Genomic DNA, 20,483 nt, shown 5'->3' with positions numbered 1-20,483 from the left:
ACTTCAGTCTTTCCCTGAGCTACAGAAGTGATTTTTTTTCAGCTACTTCAACCATGAGAGAAGGAATGGCCAAAGGTATTGAGTGGCTCTAATGTTCACATCCTTGATAAAAACCTACACTGAAAAGAGGGGTTAATGTACCCGGCATTAGCCAGGAACGACAGGAAAAGAGCTTACTGACTTTAGAAAGTTCAGCCTACCTGGAAAGTCAAGTGTTTTTTATCTTTGAAAAAAATTTACACATTTCTCATTTTTTAAAAAAAAGGTGGGCACAGTGTGGTAATAACATTTAAAAGAGGGGTTCCTGGGCCTCCCTGGTGACCAAGAGGTTGGGACACAACCTATGAAGCTGTCTGCAGCCACTGCAGCATGAGTTCGATCCCTTGGCTGGCCAGGGAGCTACCCACATGACACAGCAGACCTCCTGACTCTCCTGCTGCTCCCCTCAGCAGTATATTTCAGCCAGTCTGCCTGTTCTGTTCCCCACTCTGTCTCTGGTGAATCCTCTCGCTTCCCCAAGCCTCTGGCCTGTACCCCAGCTCTTGTATGCATAAATAAATAAATAAAAGAGGGGGTCTTATACTTCCAAAATACAAGCAACCACACAGACCAAAATTTCCTTAATTAAAAAAATTTTTTTTTAAATCACACAATGCAGTAACACCCAGGAAGCTATTTATTCAACTAATCCCACAGTCAATTACAGAAATAATGAAAGTAGGTGTTTGAGAGAGGTGTATCACATTTGGCATTATGTTCTGCTTTATAGAGTCTTCATTCATTGAAATACATGTTATATACAAAGATCTAATCAGAAAGACAGCAAGAATGTGCTAACCACATGGTGAACATGATGAATTTTGATGCCTAATTAAAATAAGAGTAGCTTAGCCTTGACAAGATCCTGGAAACTGTACTTACTATGAAAACTCAGTGACATGCAGGCACTTTCATGGCCTGAGAGTTGATCAGTCATAAAATCAGACTGAAGTTAGTCTCAAAGAACTCCTGGAGGAAATTTGAGTGAAGTCATAAAAACAAGAATAACTCCTCTGGTAAGAAAGCCTTAGTCAGATTTAAGTGCTTCTGTGGCATTTGAATTGCTAGAGCTATTCTGAGCTTGAACTCAAGAGGAACAGAGAGATGGGGGAGAACTATACTCTTATTTAGGCAGTTTCTAACTCTCACCTTTCCAAATGGTCACTCCACATCAAGGTTGAGGAGCACTGGTGTGGTAAGGAGGTGGAACTGGATGCATAGTTGTTTGTGTGCTGCCTGATCTGTGAACAGACAGAGGGTTTCAGTGGACAGGGTTATTGATTGCTACTCCTTTTGTCAGATGACACTGCTGGAACATTTTCAAAAAAAATGCAAAACCAAAGTCCATACATCAACTCACATTATCTATGATCAAGTAAATATTTTTTCAATGACTAGTTATTAATATTTTATTATTTTTTAATTTTTTTTTAATTGAGGTAACACTGATTTGCAGCACTATGCATGATTCAGAGGTATAGGATCACACTTCTTTAGATGTTTGGAGCACACTACACCCACAACCAAAACACCCATAATGTTCCAAAACAGTCCCTAGCGCCTCCTCTCACTTTTGCTCCTCACCTTCATGCTCCGCCAAGTAGCCTCAACTCGACAGTCAGATTTCTAGGGTTTGGTTATTTTTTTTTCTTTGTTTTGGTTCTCTGTATTTCACATATGAATGAAGTCAACAAAATTTGTTTTTCTCCTTCACACTTATTTCACTTAGCATAAAAATTTATTCCAGTTCCATTAATGTTGTTGCAAATGGCAAGATTTCACCTTATAGCTCAGCAGTATTTCCTTGTGTATGTAAACCATGTCTTATTAATCGACTATCTGTCGGTGGGCCCTTAGCTTTGTTCTATAACTTGGCTATTGTAAATAGTGCTGCAGTAAATATAGGAGTACATATATGCCTTCAAATAAGTTTTTTGAATGCTACCTGAAGAATGATAAAGATGTTCTAGATATTACCTTCCTGAGACTATATTAATCCTGCCTCCATGCTTTGCTCTCCACTCTTATTTCACCCTAAATATTACCTAAATGTCTAATATAACTTCACCCTAAATATTACCTAAATGTCTAATATAACTTCTAACTCCCTAGATTACTTATCACATCCCTTGTACAATGCTGAATAAAAACTACTTGACTGCAAATGATGGGTGTAGATAAATCTAATTTGCCCAATACCCAGCTTTCAGTGACTTCTTGGTGCTCTTAAGATAAAAGACCAGGTCCTCCCTGGTGGCACAAGGGGTTAAGTGTTAGCACAATGAAGCTATCCCCAAGTACTGCAGCAGGAGTTCAATTCCCGCCTGCCAGGGACGTGAACCACAAAGAGCACAGACCTCTCCTGACTCGCGTGCTGCTCCCCTCAGCAGTGTATTTCAGTCAATCTGCCTGTTCTGCTCCCCACTCTGTCTCTGGTAAATCCTCTCACCACCACCACTCCCCACACACACCTCTGGCCTGTACCCCAGTTCTTGTATGCATAAATAAATAAATCTTCAAAAAAAGAAATCTGCCAAGTAACAACAGGAACATGAAGGATTCCTGGAATCAAAGGAAGATTGAACAGGGATTTCATCTGCTGAGGTCACCCAGAATGTGCTTGAATTTTACAATAAAGGTAAAGAACTCCATAGAGCTAGAACTGGGGAGAGTTGAATACAGCCAGAGTCACTTATTGAATATCAATACCACCTGATTGTAAGTTCCATGGAAGCAGGGTTTATATCTCTCTTGTTTTCTTTCTATTCCTCATATCACAGTGCCTGGTGCACTGTGATAAACTTTGGATAAACTTTGAAATGGATAAACTTTGAAATATTTTCCGGATGAATATATGAATGATCTTTTCAACAAAACTCAATTCTTTCAAATCAGGGACTGTGTTGTAAATATTCTGTAACTCCAAAGGGCCCAGCAAAATATCTGGCACAGAGTGGCATTAGTTAGCTCTTGCTGGCTGATTTACATTGCACTCTCTACGTAGAAAGGAGATTTTTTTCCCTTTAACTTAGGTGATAAACAAGCACACCTGCTCTAATTCACATCCTGCTTGATCTTTTTTTTTTTTTTTTTTTTTTTTTTTTGCACTCCCAGCTCTGCTAGCGCTGTAAAGGTAAACCAAGTAAAAGGAAGGACAATTAATTGGTATCAATAATACAGGACACAAGAAACTAACTTTTTCTTGCACCACTTTTGCTGATCAGTCTCATTGATTAGTCTCTTTGGTTTGGCAATTCCCCCTGGAGTTTCATGGCTCTCAGAATCAGGATGCAGCTCTATTCCAGCAAACAGAACCTGAATTTCATCCTAAAAGATCCTGCCCTGCTGAGACTTACTGTCATGGAGAACATAAGTTGCCTAGAGGTCTGTTAGTACACATAGTTGTTGGGTTGATAACCGAAAGATTGTTGTTACTAAATAGATATACAGTATGTATGGCTTCGCTATTGTACTGTGGCCATCTTTAATGTTTCTAATTGATTTAAATAATATTATTTAAATAGATTAAAACAGCAGAATTATTTTCACTATTCAAAATTCCTCTGAAAATAAAAGAATAAAGGCAGCCTAGGAACTCACAACCTGTTTAAAGGAAAAATACTTATAAAAATGAATTTTTTCAAAACTCGGCAAGAATGAGTCATTACAGTTCAGAAAAGCAGGGAAACAAACTATTTTGGTAAAATGGTAAAATTCTTTACATTTTTAAATACCACCCAATGATTGTCCTGTATCATTGACACTATTGTCTCCAGTCCAGTCCCCACACTAATGCAATCCTCCTGTCCTTACAGCCCCAGGGAAAGGGGAGGGAGAAAGCAGGGAGGGGACTTTACAGATGAAAGCTCTTCAAATGCTAAGAGGAGGAGACAATGTAGGAAGAGAAAGGTTGATAACATGCTTCCTTCATCCTCTGCCCCCACTACCGCAGCCTCAGAAGTTGGTGGGTAATGCAAGAATAGAAACTTCAAATGTTAGGGGGAAAGGATGTCCTGAGCTAATTTCATACAGGCTTTGTGGACTCCACCCCCACTCCAGACCAAAGCCATCAAGACATTGGGAAAGACACAGTTAGACAAGCCGTTTTATATCGGGGCTGCCCTGTAACACAAACAGAAAGGAGGAATGGCTGCAAGCCTCCGAGCCATTGAGGACACAGCCCCAGTGGTGGCCTGGCTCATGTGTGGACACTTGGAAAAAGGGCATAATGGCAGAGAGAGGGGCATAATGATTCTGCAAGTGTCCCCCAACCTCCATGTGGTAAAAAGACCACCTGGAATCATGGAAGAGAGAAGAAAGCAGCCGTGGAGCAGTTATGTTTAGGGCCAGGACAATGTCCTGGCAGAGACAGAAGTTCCTGTGTGTAACAGGGTGGTCCCCAGGAAAAGGGGAGGTTCCAGGTTCCCTGCCCCACCCAAAAGGAGGGTAGAGTTGCACAGGGAGAGAAGAAGCTGCAGAGGAGACTGAGGAAGGAAGGAAGCAGGACGCAGAGCCAGAAGGAGCCCTGGAGGAGGCACATGGAGCCTAGAGACACGTGAAGAAACTGCGCTTGCCTTTTGGTCATGGACTGGGTGACACAGATGTGGGTGAGAGACCCGTGGGGAAGTGAAAATGGCAGCTTTTATCTTGATTTTGCTCTTTTCCTCCCAGACTAGTTGTCTGGTTGTTTCTGACCCTTTTCTGTGGGTCCCCACTGGAAGATGCTTTAGACTTGTGGCAGGCTTTGGGGCCTTGCTCTGGGCCAATCCTGCTTGGCTGGACTTTTACCTATGAGGGGACGGGTAACTTTGGTGCTTGATTCAGAAACTATATTCTTTGCCTTTCCTGTGTTGTTTCCTAATTGTATTAAAGTTCCTTTTCATTAAAGTCTCCTATGTTTTGTGTTGATGCAGCGGATGGCAGAACCTATTTAGAGCAGGCAGGTTTGCGGGGCCTGGGGTGCCCCTCTCCCTGCCCTGTAACAGATGGACAGCATAGGCAGTGCCTAGAGGAGGAAATAGCAGTGCCTTGAGGGTCTATTCTGCCAGCAAGACAAAAGTGGGACCAGATCAGCAAACTAAAACCACAGAGTTCCAAACATGCTAAGGAAACTATTCACAGGTTTCAAAAGCCCTGAATTATGGAAGATGTTGGCAGTTATCTGGCAAACAGGCCAATGTCAACTCTAGGGAGGGTGAGGAGGACCCAACAGGGAAGACCAGGACCTACAGACAGACAAGGGGCCTCTCCTAATCTGCTCCCATTATCATGCAGGGGGATTATATGGTTTCTTCTTCACAAAGATGCCCTCTCTGCTAAGGGAAGGGGAGCAGAGAAAAATAACAAAGAAGCACCATTTTCTTCCAAAAGAGTGAGGTGATGCTAAGAAAAAAACAGAAGGGCAACACCTTTCACTGTAAGTTTAAGGACACATCCCCTACTGCTCCACTTCTTGGCCCTGCCCCAGTCAGACGAGAGAACAGGATTTGTGAGGACGTTTTGTTCTGTATAGAAAATTTAAAAAGAGACATTTTCAAAATGCCTAAGTTGTAGACTGTACAATTTTCACCCTAGCCACTAGCAAAAAGAGGGACTTGAAGAGCCAAAAAAGGCTGATAATAAATTGGTGAGCCATTCATAAATCTGTGAATATGAACCTTTTGTTTTCCAGTTTAATGCATTATAAAGGAGAAAATCGAAAGAGTGCCCAAGATGATGAATAAAAGACCTCCTAATTCCAAATATCTAAGAAAAATTTAATAGTATATGTAAGTTCTCACATAACTTGTAATTGGAGAATCAATGGGTGGTCTCATTGCAATATTATGTCCAGTTTTTAAAATGCAAATCACAGAACATATAGCTGAGATAAAAGAAAATAATCAAGTGCAATCTTAGTATATATTCAATATTACCAAGTGAGAGTTGAAAAATATTATGTAAGATTAAAGTCTGTTTTAATGTGGTAATTGCACTGTGTAATGAATTTTGTGGTAAATCAGTCCTTATTCTCCAGGTGAGAACTGATTTGATTGATCTCCATGCACTTCTGCGTTCTGGAGGATTTCTTATTCCTGAAAATGCAAGTGAGGTTTTGAGGCAAAACACTTTTATAGGGAGGAAGTGACCTGGCTTGCTGTGGTCTCATCTATACATAGCAATAACCCACAGCCATCTAATACAATAAATTGAATCTGAGTCAGTGTAACAATGTCATGAGACTCATGATTGGATACTTGCAAACGCTATCAAAGGACTTCTATCTATCAGGCAAATAAATTCAATTGAGTACTGAAGGTCAATTCAATTAGTATTCATTGATTACATCACTTTTATGTATTAGACACTGTGCTGGGTATTAAAAGAAATTGACTCTTCATCAACAAAAATATTAATAGCTATTTATAATTAGCTATTTAATAGTTATGATAAATCTAAATTCCCAATGTATTCCCATTTCTCTAATGGCTGAGAGCAAAAAAGGGTGACCAAAGTCTCATGTCACAATTTGACCATTCGAAATATGACTTTTATATAAGAGTACTTTAAAGGTCATTGATTAAGTTAAATACAAAATGATGTTGCAAATTATTTATTATTCAGCTTCTCCTGTGCTTAGTTCAACAATAACTGCTCCTCAGCCAGAAACTTGATAGATTCTCTGACAAAATATAACCAAAAAGAGATTAAAAGTCACGCACATGTATCTGAAGAGCTGTGACGCCATACCTCTGAATCATACCCAGTGTTGTAAGGCAACGTTACCTCAATAAAACGTTTAAAAATAAAATAAATAAAAAGAAAGAGTCATACAATGCAGGTAGATAAAATAAGAAACCATTCTTTAGTTATGACAGAGACTGCCAGTTGTCCTAGTATCTACTTTCTCCTTCTTTATAAAAGAACCCTGATTATAAACTGAGAACCAGTTAAAACATTGCATTTTTGACTCCCAAATTTCTGTAGCCACAAGACTGAATTCCTACTGATTATATCAAAGGAGAAGTGATGGAACTTCTGATGAGTCTCCTTAAAGGCAGGAGGCACACTCTATTTACTCCTTCCTTCTTGCTGATCAGACAGTGTTCAAACAGCCAAATTGGCCCATAAGACAGACACTAAAAATGACAACTAGAAATAGATGATCATGAAGTGGCTAGACCAGACATGGACTGGCTACATGAGGAATTTATATAAGTAGGAGAATATCTTTCTATGATTTTTTTTGCCTTTGTTATTTTCAATATTTTTTGCAACAGACCAAAACCTAGCACACTGATAAAGCCATCAGATTAGCTTACATATATTCTAAGTTGCTGTCAAAGTTTCAGAGAAAACCAGAATTATGCTGAGAGAAGCCATACTAATAAAAGGAGACAAATAGTATTTTCGTCATGTCCAACCTAAAATGAATCAGTTCCCTAAAATGTGCCATTCTTAAGTCTTCGGCAGTTGACATGAGGAGACTGTTTGATGCTCCTAATAATAGGTCATGCCTTGAAGTTCAGTGATGACTTCAAATTGCATGCATACAATTTTCCCAGAATTTGTCATTTTTTTCCTATATTTTCAAGGGGAGATGTAGCACAACATACTACTGCATAATATAAATATGCTCCCTCCCTAGCTTGGGTTTACAACACAAATAAATAGTGGCATTGGAAAGAGCTCCGAAACTGAAATCATAAAAGTTGGGCTTAAACCCTCACTCACTCTAAACCTGAATAAGCTCATTTAAATTTCAAATCTCATTTCATTATCTATGACATGGAAATAATGATAACATTGGCTTCATTTTCCTCATAGGGAAGTTGAGATAATCAAATGAAATAAATATATGTCAAGCTGTTAACCGTATTAGAGTAGTTTGTTGGGTTTTTTTTAAAGATTTATTTATTTATTTATACCAGCACTGGGTACAGTCAGAAGCGCGGGAGGGTGAGAGAATTCACCAGAGCCAGAGCGGGGAGCAGAGCAGGCAGAAGGACCGAAGTACACTGCTGAGGGGAGCAGCGGGCGGCAGGAGAGGTCTGTGCGCCATGTGGGACCCTCCTCCGGTGGCCGGGGAGCAGCCGGGAATGGAATCAACGCTGCAGAGGCTGCAGGTAGCTTCCTTCACAGCCCAGCGCTCAACCGCTGCGCCACCAGGGAGGCCCTGTATTAGAGTAGTTTTGGTATTCACTTCTGTTTCATTGGGAATGCCATTTTGTTTTCAAACTTCTGGGATAATTTTCTCTAAAAAGGCTTTCTCCCTACATCAACCTCCCTTCTATAGCCATCTCACTTACGTTATTCGGTAGAATTTTGATCTTATGAAGTCTAAGTTTTTATAAACTATATGTATGCAAGTATTGAGGCTAAAAGAATATTAATGTGATCAGGTGTTGGGCTAACAACTATTTCTTTTGAAATCCTCACATAAGAATTTGAACAGAAACTAATTAAATAAATAAAATAAATACAATAAAAATAAATGTCTACAATAATTATAGAAGGGTTTTCAGTTAGAATATGTCACTTGCTGATTAAAATCTAAATGCTACAGGGCCTCCCCTGGTGGCACAGCGGTTGAGCTCTTGGTTGCAAAGCTGCCCACAGTCTCTGCAGTGCCAGTTCCATCCCCAGCTGTCGGAGAGGGTCCCACAGGGCACGCAGACCTCTCCTGCCGTGCCTGCTGCTCCCCTCAGCAGTGTATTTCGTCAGTCTGCCTGTTCTGTTCCCCGCTCTGGCTCTGGTGGATTCTCTCACCCTCCAGTGCTTCTGACTGTACCCAGTGCTTGTATAAATAAATAAATCTTTAAAAAAAATTACTTAAAAAAATAAAATCTGAATGCTACATATGGCAATTTCCTCTTAATCTGGAATTAAACATCAAATATTTTATATAGCAGAATTTCTTTTTATAGCATTAAGACAATTGTCAATGGACATAAAAATGACTCTGGACCTACCAAATGTTGAAGTACCTTCTCAACTATCAAAGAAATATCCATAGTCAATCAAACCAAGGTATTTAACTAACGAAATACACTATAACACAATCTTATTTAAGACAGGAAGGTTGGTAGCAATAATAATTAAAAAAAAAAACAGCTAGAGATTCTGAGAAATGTCTGCTTGGAAGAGGAAGACAAAGGTTATAATTCTATCTCACAGGTAATGAAAGTGAAATTCAATTTCTTGTGAACAGAAAGCTGGTCATTTGAATTTTATTACCAAGAAATGCTTTCTGGAGTAGTTTAATTTCATAGCCTTCTTTCCAATTTGCAAGTAGATAATCTGCCATCTGATAAGCGGGGACAGTCACCTTCAGCACTGGTCCACCTCTCTTTTTTTTTTTTTTTAAGATTTGTTCATTTATACAAACACTGGGCACAGTCAGAAGCACGGGAGGTTGAGAGAATTCACCAGAGCCAGAGTGGGGAACAGAACAGGCAGAGTGGCGAAATACACTGCTAAGGGGACCAGTGGGCGTGGCAGGAGAGGTCATTACGCCATGTGGGACCTTTGCTGGTGGCCGGGGATGGAACCAGCGCTGCAGAGGTTGTGGGCAGCTTCACAGCCCAGTGCACAACCGCTGCGCCACCAGGGAGGCCCAGGTCCACATCTCTTTAGCTATTTCTCAATCTTTCTTGTTCTCTAGTGCTTTCTCTATCTCTTACACACACAAACACACACAGTGGAAGGAGGAGAAGAGAGAGAGAGAGAGAGAGAGAGAGAGAGAGAGCACAGTTCCTGCAGACACTTGAAACTAACTGAAATAATTCACTCCATTTACTTTTTCAATATTATGGTCCTACCTTTGTTATGTATCAGCACCCAAAGCAGAACATATCACAGATAATACACTTGTTAAAAGGAAAATTCCTAGGAACATCAAAAAAGACCCCTGGGTCTTTGGTGGTGTGCGCATGAAATACTGGTGAATACACCCCTGTGACAGGGGACATGTGATAGCTAAAGAGGTAGAGGACTTCTAATGTATACTCAGTCTCTTAGAACTTCACTATGTATGGAAAGATGACTAGATTTTAAGCAGAAATCTACATTTTGGAACACTTAGTAAAAAACATCTGACACATGTTAGACTCTCCTTTTGCTGCATTGTGCTGCTATAACTAAAATGTGATTTGGAGCCTTAGTGGAAGATTTGTAGTGTCTGAAAACTCAGAGGAGGTACTTCCAGGTCTGACTTAGGGATGCTGCTCAAGTGTGCCTCAGTCTTTGGGATGTGTTAGTGCAGGCTTTGTTCCTCAAATGCAATTTTTTTAAAAGATTTATTTATTTATGCATACAAGAACTGGGGCACAGGTCAGAAGTGTGGAGGGTAAGAGGATTCATCAGAGTGGGGAGCAGAACAGGCTGATCGAATGAAACACACTGCTGAGGGGAGCAGCGGGCAAGGCAGAAGAGGTCTGCTGCGCCATGTAGATTTCTCCCTGGTGGGGGATGGAACTCGTGCTGCAGTGGCTGTTGATTGCTTGATAGAGCTGTCTTTAACCCCTGTGCCACAAGGGAGGCCCCCTCAAATGCAGTTTGTATCCCTGTGTAACCCAGTACAGTCTTAGACAGATGGCCGAAGCTGAGTAAAATATGAACTGAGTGAGTGAAGGAAAGACTAAGTAATAAGTAGAATTGATGGGGAAACAGTGGTTTAGTGACAGAAGGCAGAAAAGTGTTTCTAAATGTTAACCTATCAAAGCCTTAGAGTATGCTGATAGTTCTCAGTTGAGCTTCCTTTCAAAAGGAGGTGGTCATAACTTGTTTCTCTTGAAACAACAATGAGTTCTTGGAAGGGAAGTGCTTTTTCACTCTTTATCAGTCTTTGGCTACAAAGTTGTGTTGCTGAAAGGACAAGGAGCAAGTATGCAGGATACAAAGCTCAAGCTATTTATACCACAGCCAAGGAAGCTCTGTGCCCCACACCATCCTGTAAAACATTGCTGCCCTTCTCTTTGCTAGCCTGAAGGACACTACACCTCTCAGCCCACCCTCACTAAGGTCATTCCACGCACATGATGAATCAACATACTTCACACACTTTATAAGTTGTGTACAAAGTGTCATATTCACTGACACTAATAGTCCATTCAATATTCTAATGGTGGCTAAAGGGAACTTAACTGAGGAGGAAGAAGAGGCATTCTGAGTGACATGTATGCCATAAATTTGGATGACATCATCCCTAATTTCAGTTCCTAATTGTGGCTAACAACTATATGTTGAAACATGTACTACATATCTAGCCCCGTCGGAAGTTCTGTAACCCTTAAATTTTTTCAGGTAAAAATTCTTTTTTAGCCACATCACATTTTTATTTGTAATACATATATCATTAAAATCAATTTAAATGGGATTTCTATATCTGTATTCCATGTGTCTGCACTTCAAAATCTTCACTGACTTGGAGATTGGGGACCTGGGGAGAAGAGGAAATGGGAAAATCTGGGACACTAAGATTAACAAAAGATGTGGTCTCATTCAAGGAGTTGAGAGGGGAACTAGACACGTGTGACTGATTGTGTGAATGACTATAACATAAGTCAAGCAGTGAGGGGTAATCACACATGCATAAATAAGGTATTACCGATGCACAAAAGAGGGAGTTATTAATGCCAAAGCAGCATTAGGAAAGAATTCTTAGAGAGGTGTCACTTGAGCTGGATCTTAATGAATAAGTAGAATTTTCTCAATTAAGGAGAATAGTCAAGTGAAGAAAACAGAACAGAATTATGAAAGCACATAATGTGTTGGGGAAAAGGACTCCCTAAAGACTAGAAACAGTGCTGCTTAGATAAACCTGAAAAGTTGGTGGGGATCAGCTTCCTGAAAACAAAGTGGAAGCATTTGGGCTTTGTACAGTGAGTCCTGGGGAAACAGCAAAGATTTTGAGGACAGTGCAACCATCTTTACTCTCCAAACATGAAAACTCAGGCTTTGAAGGGATAAGAAATTCTCTCAAAGGCAAGTGTGGAGGTGGTAGTTGAATTGAAGTTTAACTCCGAAGTCCAAATGCTACAACTGGTCTTTTTTTTTTTTTCTTCTTTGTCTCCTTTTTTTTTTTTTTTGAGGTATCAGTGATAAATAATACTATTTTAGTTTCAGAGGTATAACATTAAGTGATTTGATATTTTTGCACATTATGAAATTATTCCCATAAGTCTAGTTAATACCACCACATGAAGCTCCTTTTTCTTGTGATGAGAGCATTTAAGATTCACTCTTATAGCAATTTTCAAGTATACACTAGAGTCACTAACTATAATCATCATACAGTACATTATATTCCTATTATTTTATAACTGGAAGTTTGTACCCACTTTAACTTAATCTTAAGGGGGGTTTTTGGCTATAAAATGAGAATAATAACAATACTTTTCTTACCCACCCTAGTGGTTTGATCAAATAAAACTAGAGATAATAAAATGCCTTGAAAATTATAAAAATCTTCATTTGTGTTGATTTTTAATATTAGTATTATTTCACTGTTATCACAATTAGCAATTAGTATCCCCCTGAAGATAGCAGAAAGGTCTTTTTACAAAGGGAGGTAGTGCACTTTGATGTTGATATTGGCTATAAATGACTGAGTTCTTACCTTGTTTTGTACATGTATTATTTTCTTTCACCATTGTGAGACAAGTATCATTATCTCCAATTTATAGGTGAGTCTAAGATATGTAAGTCAAGAACCAGGTTGCAATTCCATGTCTTTAAATCCCCAAACTCTTTCCATAAGGCTATCCTGCCTTCTTATTGATGATATTATTAATATCTAGTGGTACATTGAACTAGTGGAATTAATGGAAGAAATTTCAACACTTTCAACAAAGATGTCAGTGTCTGATTTTGTGCTTTAAAGGAGCTGTAACTACATACATTTCTCAGGATATAACTTTTAATCCTGTTATGGACCATATTGAATTATTAAATAGTATGATTCCTTCATGCTTGATTTATATGGACAACATGATCTTTGAAAAGAAATAATGTTTTCCTTTGAGAATAATTCCACTGATAATTAAAAAAAAACTCCTAGTTATGTAATGGTATTGGTTCCCTACAGTTATTTAAATTTTTAGAAGCTTCCCTAAACATCAACTGAATCATTATTTCTATATTTTAAAGCATAGTTCTCTTTTCTTTTCATCGTGCTTAAAAAAACTTTAGTTGAGAATGTACAAAAACTTGACGAATATCATTCATAAAATATGTTTTATGCTTAATAGAAAATGATTGGAGCAGATAACAAAGTTAAATTTGACCAATTTCATATTCTTGGCAACCTGTCACATTTAATGACAATCAGATACTCCAGCTAATAGTCATTGACGCTAATAGCCAGGAGATGTTCTGATTTTTCTATTGGAAAATAATTGCTGTAACTGCTTTTTAAATAATATTTTCCCAGCGGCGTGCTTGGCGCGCTTGAAAAGCAAGTGCAGACCAGGATCGTGGCTGCCCAAGTCCCCGCGCCTGCGACCTAGGCTTGGGAGACGACCTAGGCTTGCGGGGAGACGCGCGGAGGTCCCCACTGAGGTGAAGGTCCCTCCCTGAGTAAGCAGGAACCAGGCGCCCAGGCACGGGAGCGGTGCAAAAGGCGCCATTCCCGCGCCAATGAACTGGGCTACAGCCCGCGTCCTGGAACTGAGGGCTTTGGAACTGAGACCCGGGGCACGAAATTAGGGGCGTGGGTTCCCCACGACGGTGGGGCACAAGGCAGACACAGCACCCCAAAGCCGTTGAGGTGTACCCTACCATCCCCGCTCTGCTCCCTGTCCCACGGGGTGGAAAATCAGCTCCCCAAGGGCTCTAGGAGAGATCTCTGGCGCCACCTAGCGACTTGAAGCCAGCACAGGCTCCTGAAGGAGCTAGTGGCCAGCTGGGGAGTTAGCCCACACCCGGCCCCTTCCGAACAAGTAGTCTGAGCCCACAGGGAGAGCGAGCACCCACAGCCAGGGCAGACCAGGCACGCAGAAGAGTGTGCCTGACACCAGACGCGCAGGGAGTGTGTCCCACATCACCATTTTAGAACAGGGACATTTCTTCAGTAAAGACTACCTGCAGAAGGCTTCCTCAGGAGCCAGAGGTGAGCGGGGGAAGTTCGCCCACGCCAGACCCCCTCTGGCCTGCAGTCCAAGCCCAGAGGGGGAGCAGGAACCCACCGCCGGGGCAGACCAGGCGCACAGGGGAGTGTGTCCCCACATCGACATTTTAGGACAGGGACCTTTCTCCAATAAAGACTGCTTGAAACTGACAGATGACTCCTGGAGGAACCAGAGGGGAGAAGAGAAGCCCACCCAAGATGCCGGCCAGTCCCAACAACACAGTGTCCCAACGCATACAGCAAATTAGAAAACAGACAGTAGGGAGGAGGAGAACCACACGCAACCTAGCAACTCTCCAGAGAAAAAGCACACCACAAAAAGAAAACCAGCCCCCAGATTGCAACGACAGTAACTTGGAAGAACTTCTGAGCCTTCCAGAAAGAGAATTTAAAATTGCCGTGATTAAAAAACTGACAGAAGTCATAAAGGAAAACAATGATAAGGGAAAAATAATCAACGATCAGAAGAATGAAATTGAGTCCCTAAAGAGGGAAGTAAAAGAAATGCAGGAGATCAAAGAATTAGTGGAAGAACTAAAGAATTCTGGGAAAAGCAATGAAAGCAGAATTGATGAAATGGAAGAACGAATAAGTGCTCTTGAAGACACAGAAATAAAAAGAACCAAAACAGAAAAGGAAAGAGAAGTACGAAGGAAAAAGAATGAAGAAAGACTTCGGGAACTATCTGACTCCATGAGGAAAGGAAATATAAGAGTTATAGGAATACCAGAAGGAGAGGAGAGAGAAGTAGGAACAGAGAAAATATTCAAAGAGATAATTGAAGAGAACTTCCCAAATGTGAAGAAGGAGCTGAAAATTGATATACAAGAAGCAAGAAGAACACCAAACTTCCACGACGAAAGAAAAAATACAGCAAGACACATAATAGTAAAGCTCCCAAGAATCCAGGACAAGGAAAAAATAATGAAGCTGGCAAGAGGGAAGAAACAGATAACATTCAAAGGAAAGCCAATCAGGCTGACATCAGACTTCTCCGAAGAAACACTACGGGCAAGGAGAGAGTGGAGGGACATAGTCAACAGACTCCAAGAAAACAGATGCCAACCAAGAATACTCTATCCCGCAAAGCTCTCCTTCCTCTTTGAAGAAAGAATATGGACCTTCCCAGACAAACAGAAACTCCGGAATTTCATTGCAACTAAACCCCCACTCCAAAAAATACTACAAGGAGTCCTAAAGCCAGAACCTCAGAGGGACGAATAATAATGAAAGAAGGCCAAAAAAAAATGTTATTAAAAGAATAAATAAATAAAATCAAAGGAAAGACAAGCACAATGGCAAATACAGATGTTAACATATCAATATTAACTCTAAATGTAAATGGACTAAACTCTTCAATAAAAAGACACAGAGTTGCAGCCTGGATTAAGAAACAAAACCCAACCTTTTGCTGTCTCCAGGAAACACATTTAGCTACAAAAGAAAAAATAGGCTCAAAGTTAAAGGATGGAAAACAATCCTACAAGCAAATGGACCAAAAAAGAAAGCAGGAACAGCTATACTTATATCAGATAAAACAGATTTCAAACTCAAAAAGATAAAAAGAGACCCCAATGGTCACTACATTATGATCAAGGGGACAATACTTCAAGAAGAAATAACACTCATTAACATATACTCACCAAACGAAGGAGCACCAAAATACATCAGACAACTGTTGTCCTCTCTGAAAACAGACATCAGAGAAAACACATACATAGTGGGAGACTTCAACACACCACTATCAACAATGGATAGATCAACAAGACAAAAAATAAGTAAAGAAACCAAAGCTCTAAATAAGGACCTAGAGCAATTGGGCTTAACAGACTTCTATAGAACACTAAACCCCCAAAAAACACGGAGTACACATTTTTCTCAAGCGCACACGGATCATTCTCCAGGATCGATCACATACTGGGGCACAAGACAAACATCAACAGATACACCAAGATTGAAATCATATCAACCATCTTTTCTGACCATGAAGGCATCAAACTAGAAATAAACTATAAAAAGAAGGCAAGGAACTTTCCTACCTCATGGAGATTAAAAACCACACTACTGGAAGACCACTGGACTAATGAGGAGATCAAAGAGGAAATTAAAAAATTTTTTGAATTGAACGACAAGGAGGACACCAATATCCTAAATGTATGGGATGCAGCAAAAGCAGTAATAAGAGGAAAATATATAGCAATAGAAGCTCACATCAAGAAACAAGAAAGAACTCAAAGAAACAACCTAATCTCGAAGCTCAAAGATCTAGAAAAAGAACAACAAAAAAACCCCAAAACCAGTAGAAGAAAAGAAATAATAAAAACCAAAGCAGAAATAAATGAAATTGAAACTAAAAAAAAATCCAAAAGATCAATGAAACCAAGAGCTGGTTCTTTGAAAAAATCAATAAAATAGACAAACCCCTAGCCAGGCTCACAAAGGAAAAAAGGGAGAAAGCACAAATAAACAGGATCATCAATGAAAGAGGAGAAATAACAATGGACACAGCAGAAATCAAAAGAATAATCAGTAACTACTATGAACAGTTATATGGAAACAAGTTTAACAATCTAGAGGAGATGGACAAATTCCTACAACTCTACAATCACCCAAAGCTAGATAAAGAAGAAATAGAACACCTAAACAGACCAATTACAATTAGCGAAATTGAAATGGTAATCAAAAACCTCCCCAAAAACAAAAGCCCAGGACCTGATGGATTTACAAATGAATTCTACCAAACATTCAGAGACAAATTAGTGCCTATCCTTCACAAACTCTTCCAAAAAATTGAGAAGGAAGGGACAATACCAAACACGTTCTATGAAGCCAACATTACACTAATACCAAAACCGAACAAGGACAACACAAAAAAGGAAAACTACAGGCCAATCTCCCTAATGAACACTGATGCAAAAATCCTCAATAAAATTTTAGCCATCAGAATCCAACAATGTATCCATAAGATAATTCACCACGACCAAGTAGGATTCATTCCAGGGGCACAAGGATGGTTTAACATCCGAAAATCAATCAACGTTATCCAACACATCAACAAAAAGAAATATAAAAACCATATGATAATATGAATAGATGCTGAGAAAGCTTTCGACAAAGTGCACACCCATTCATGATAAAAGCCCTTGAAATTCTTGGGATACAAGGAACATACCTCAACATCATAAAGGCCAGCTATGACAAGCCAACAGCCAGTATCATTCTCAATGGTGAAAAGCTGAAAGCAATTCCATTAAGATCTGGAACAAGACAAGGATGTCCACTCTCACCACTGCTTTTCAATATAATACTGGAAGTCCTAGCCAGGGCAATAAGACAAGAGAAAGACATCCAAGGAATCCAAATAGGAAAAGAAGAAGTCAAACTATCACTATTTGCAGACGATATGATATTATACATAGAGAACCCCAAAAACTCCACAGAAAAGCTAATTCAACTCATCAATCAGTTCAGTAAAGTGGCAGGATACAAAATCAACATGCAAAAGTCAGTAGCCTTCCTATACACAAACAGTAAATCTGAAGAAGAAGAAATCAAAAAGACCATCCCTTTTGTTATTGAAACAAAAAAAATCAAATATTTGGGAATAAATCTAACAAAAGAGGTAAAGGACCTATACAAAGAAAACTATAAAACACTGTTAAAAGAAATAGAAGAAGACACAAAGAAATGGAGAGACATCCCCTGCTCGTGGATTGGAAGAATAAACATTATTAAAATGACCATCCTTCCAAAAGCAATATACAGATTCAATGCTATTCCAATCAAAATTTCAATGTCATTCTTCAAAGAAATAGAACAATTATTGATGAAATTCATATGGAATCACAAAAAACCCCGAATAGCCAAAGCTCTCCTGAAAAAAAAAAGAAGGGAATGGAGGCATTACACTCCCAGACTTCAAACTATACTACAAAGCCATAATCATCAAAACTGCATGGTATTGGAACAAGAACAGACATACAGACCAATGGAATCGAATAGAAAATCCAGAAATAAACCCACAGATTTATGGTCAACTAATCTTTGACAAAGGAGCAAAGACTATGCATTGGAGCAAAGAAAGTTTGTTCAATAAATGGTGCTGGGAAAACTGGGTCGCTACATGCAAAAGAATGAAGCTTGACCACTACCTCACCCCATACACAAAAATCAACTCAAAATGGATTAAAGAACTAGACATAAGACCTGAAACCATAAAATATATAGAAGGAAATATAGGCGAAATACTACGTGATCTGCACATCAAAGACATCTTTACAGACACATCACCCAAAGCAGTGATAGTGAAGGCAAAGATAAACAGCTGGGACTACATCAAATTAAAGAGCTTCTGCACAGCAAAAGAGACAATAACAAAAACAAAGAGAAACCCCACCAACTGGGAGAACATTTTTGCACCCAACACTAATGATAAAGGACTGATCACAAAAATCTGCAAAGAGCTGATGAGACTCAACAAAAACAAAGAAAATAATCCAGTCAAAAAATGGGCAGAAGAGCTAAAAAGAAACTTCTCTGAAGAGGAAATGCAAATGGCCAACAGGCATATGAAAAAATGTTCAACATCACTTGCCATCAGGGAAATGCAAATCAAAACTACCATGATTTACCATCTTACACCAGTGAGAATGGCACATATTAAAAAAACTAGCAACAACAAATGCTGGCGAGGGTGTGGAGAAAAAGGAACTCTTCTGCACTGTTGGTGGGAGTGCAAACTGGTCCAACCACTGTGGAAAGCTGTGTGGAGATTTCTGGACCTACTAAACATAGAGCTTCCATATGATCCAGCAATTCCACTCCTAGGTATTTACCCAAAGGACACAGAAACATCAATTCCAAAGAACACCTGCACCCCTATGTTTATAGCAGCACTGTTTACAATAGCTAAGCTTTGGAAACAACCCAAATGCCCAAAAATAGATGACTGGATCAAGAAGATGTGGTACATATATACCATGGAATATTACTCAGCATTCAAAAAAGATAAACACATGCAATTTGCAGCAACATGGATGGCGCTGGAAAGGATCATGCTCAGCGAAATAAGCCAAAAAGAAAAAGAAAAATACCGGATGGTCTCACTCATAGCAGGAATCTAGAAAACTTAAATAAGGGACCAGGAAAATGAATAACTATAAGAAAGTGAAAATCAAAATCAACAAAAAACTATGAACCAGAGACACTTTTAGGGGGGCGGGGGCAGGAGGGGAGGGATTGGGGTCAGAATGAGGGGGCTGCAATTGTATGGGGAATATAACAATAAAATTTATAAAAAAAATAAATAATATTTTCCCTGTTTTTATGAATAGAGCTTTCAAAAAATGTTGTAAATTGATAAAATGAATTTAAGACTTGATAGACTAGCTTGAGTTCCAACAATTCAGTTAATGTCACACAAGACAGAATTAAAGCCACATATGAGGGGTTTGAAGCAGAACACTGAGTTCAACTGCTGAATTCAGACAAATCTCTTTGTTTAACACCTTTTCCAATATTGTCATTCTATGCCTGATGAAAAAAATCATGGACACCTGAGTGAGAAAAAGGGCTGAAGAAGATATGTGTATTCTCTCCTCTACAGCAAACTGCTTAGTTGTTTCCTAGTTTTTACTTGAAGATTTGCAGCAATAGGAAAATTCATGACTCTCTACTTTCTAAGGTAGATCTTTTTGACCTTAGGCAACATTGATTTGGCTACTCTTTATTTTTTGTTTGTTTGTTTTTTGGCTACTCTTTAAATTAGGGCAAAATCTTTTATCTTTTTTAAAAAAAAGATTTATTTATTTATGCATACAAGAGGTGGAGTATAGGCCAGAGTTGGGGTAGAGGGTGGGGGGTGGGGGGTTGACAGAATTCACCACAGACAGAGTGGGGAGCAGAACAGACAGATCTACTGAAATACATTGCCAAGGAGAGCAGCAGGTGAGGTCTGCTATGTCATGAGGGTTACCTCCTGCACAACCAGGAGGCCCCAAAATCTTCATATCCTTAACTTCCTTCCATAAATTTTTGTCCAACATCTAGGACATATTAGATAAATCTCTATTTCATATCAACCCCTCACCCCCCACCCCCTGACTCTGGCCTACACTCCACCTCTTGTATGCATAAATAAATAAATCTTTTTAAAGAAAGGATAAAATATTTGAAAGAATCTTGTCATGCTTCTTTGATGCAGTCGGATTTGAAGAGAAACTTGCAAAGAGAAATATTTGAGAAACTATTAAAACACTTATACAGTTAACTTTGAGTGGTGGATTTTTCTTTGTGGTGTCCTACATTGCTTGAATTCTAAACATGAATATCTATTCTG

At 39.4% G+C, this 20,483-nt stretch overlaps 1 protein-coding gene across 1 annotated transcript in view; it reads right to left on the bottom strand.

Annotated features, from left to right (window-relative positions):
- Nucleotides 1–1,184: 1,184 nt before the first annotated feature.
- Nucleotides 1,185–20,483, bottom strand: part of PTGER3 (prostaglandin E receptor 3) — a gene marked incomplete at both ends in the record, with an annotated part of 70,661 nt that continues 51,362 nt past the window's right edge. The window contains one exon of the mRNA XM_084243325.1: nucleotides 1,185–1,280. Within this exon, the coding sequence (XP_084099451.1) occupies nucleotides 1,185–1,280 (96 nt within the window). The remainder of the gene's footprint in view (nucleotides 1,281–20,483) is intronic.

Source organism: Talpa europaea (genome assembly GCF_964194135.1).
Source record: "Talpa europaea genome assembly, chromosome: 9".
Lineage (NCBI taxonomy): Eukaryota > Metazoa > Chordata > Mammalia > Eulipotyphla > Talpidae > Talpa > Talpa europaea.
Note: the sequence above shows the minus strand (reverse complement) of the source record. Positions and strands in the feature narration are given on the sequence as shown.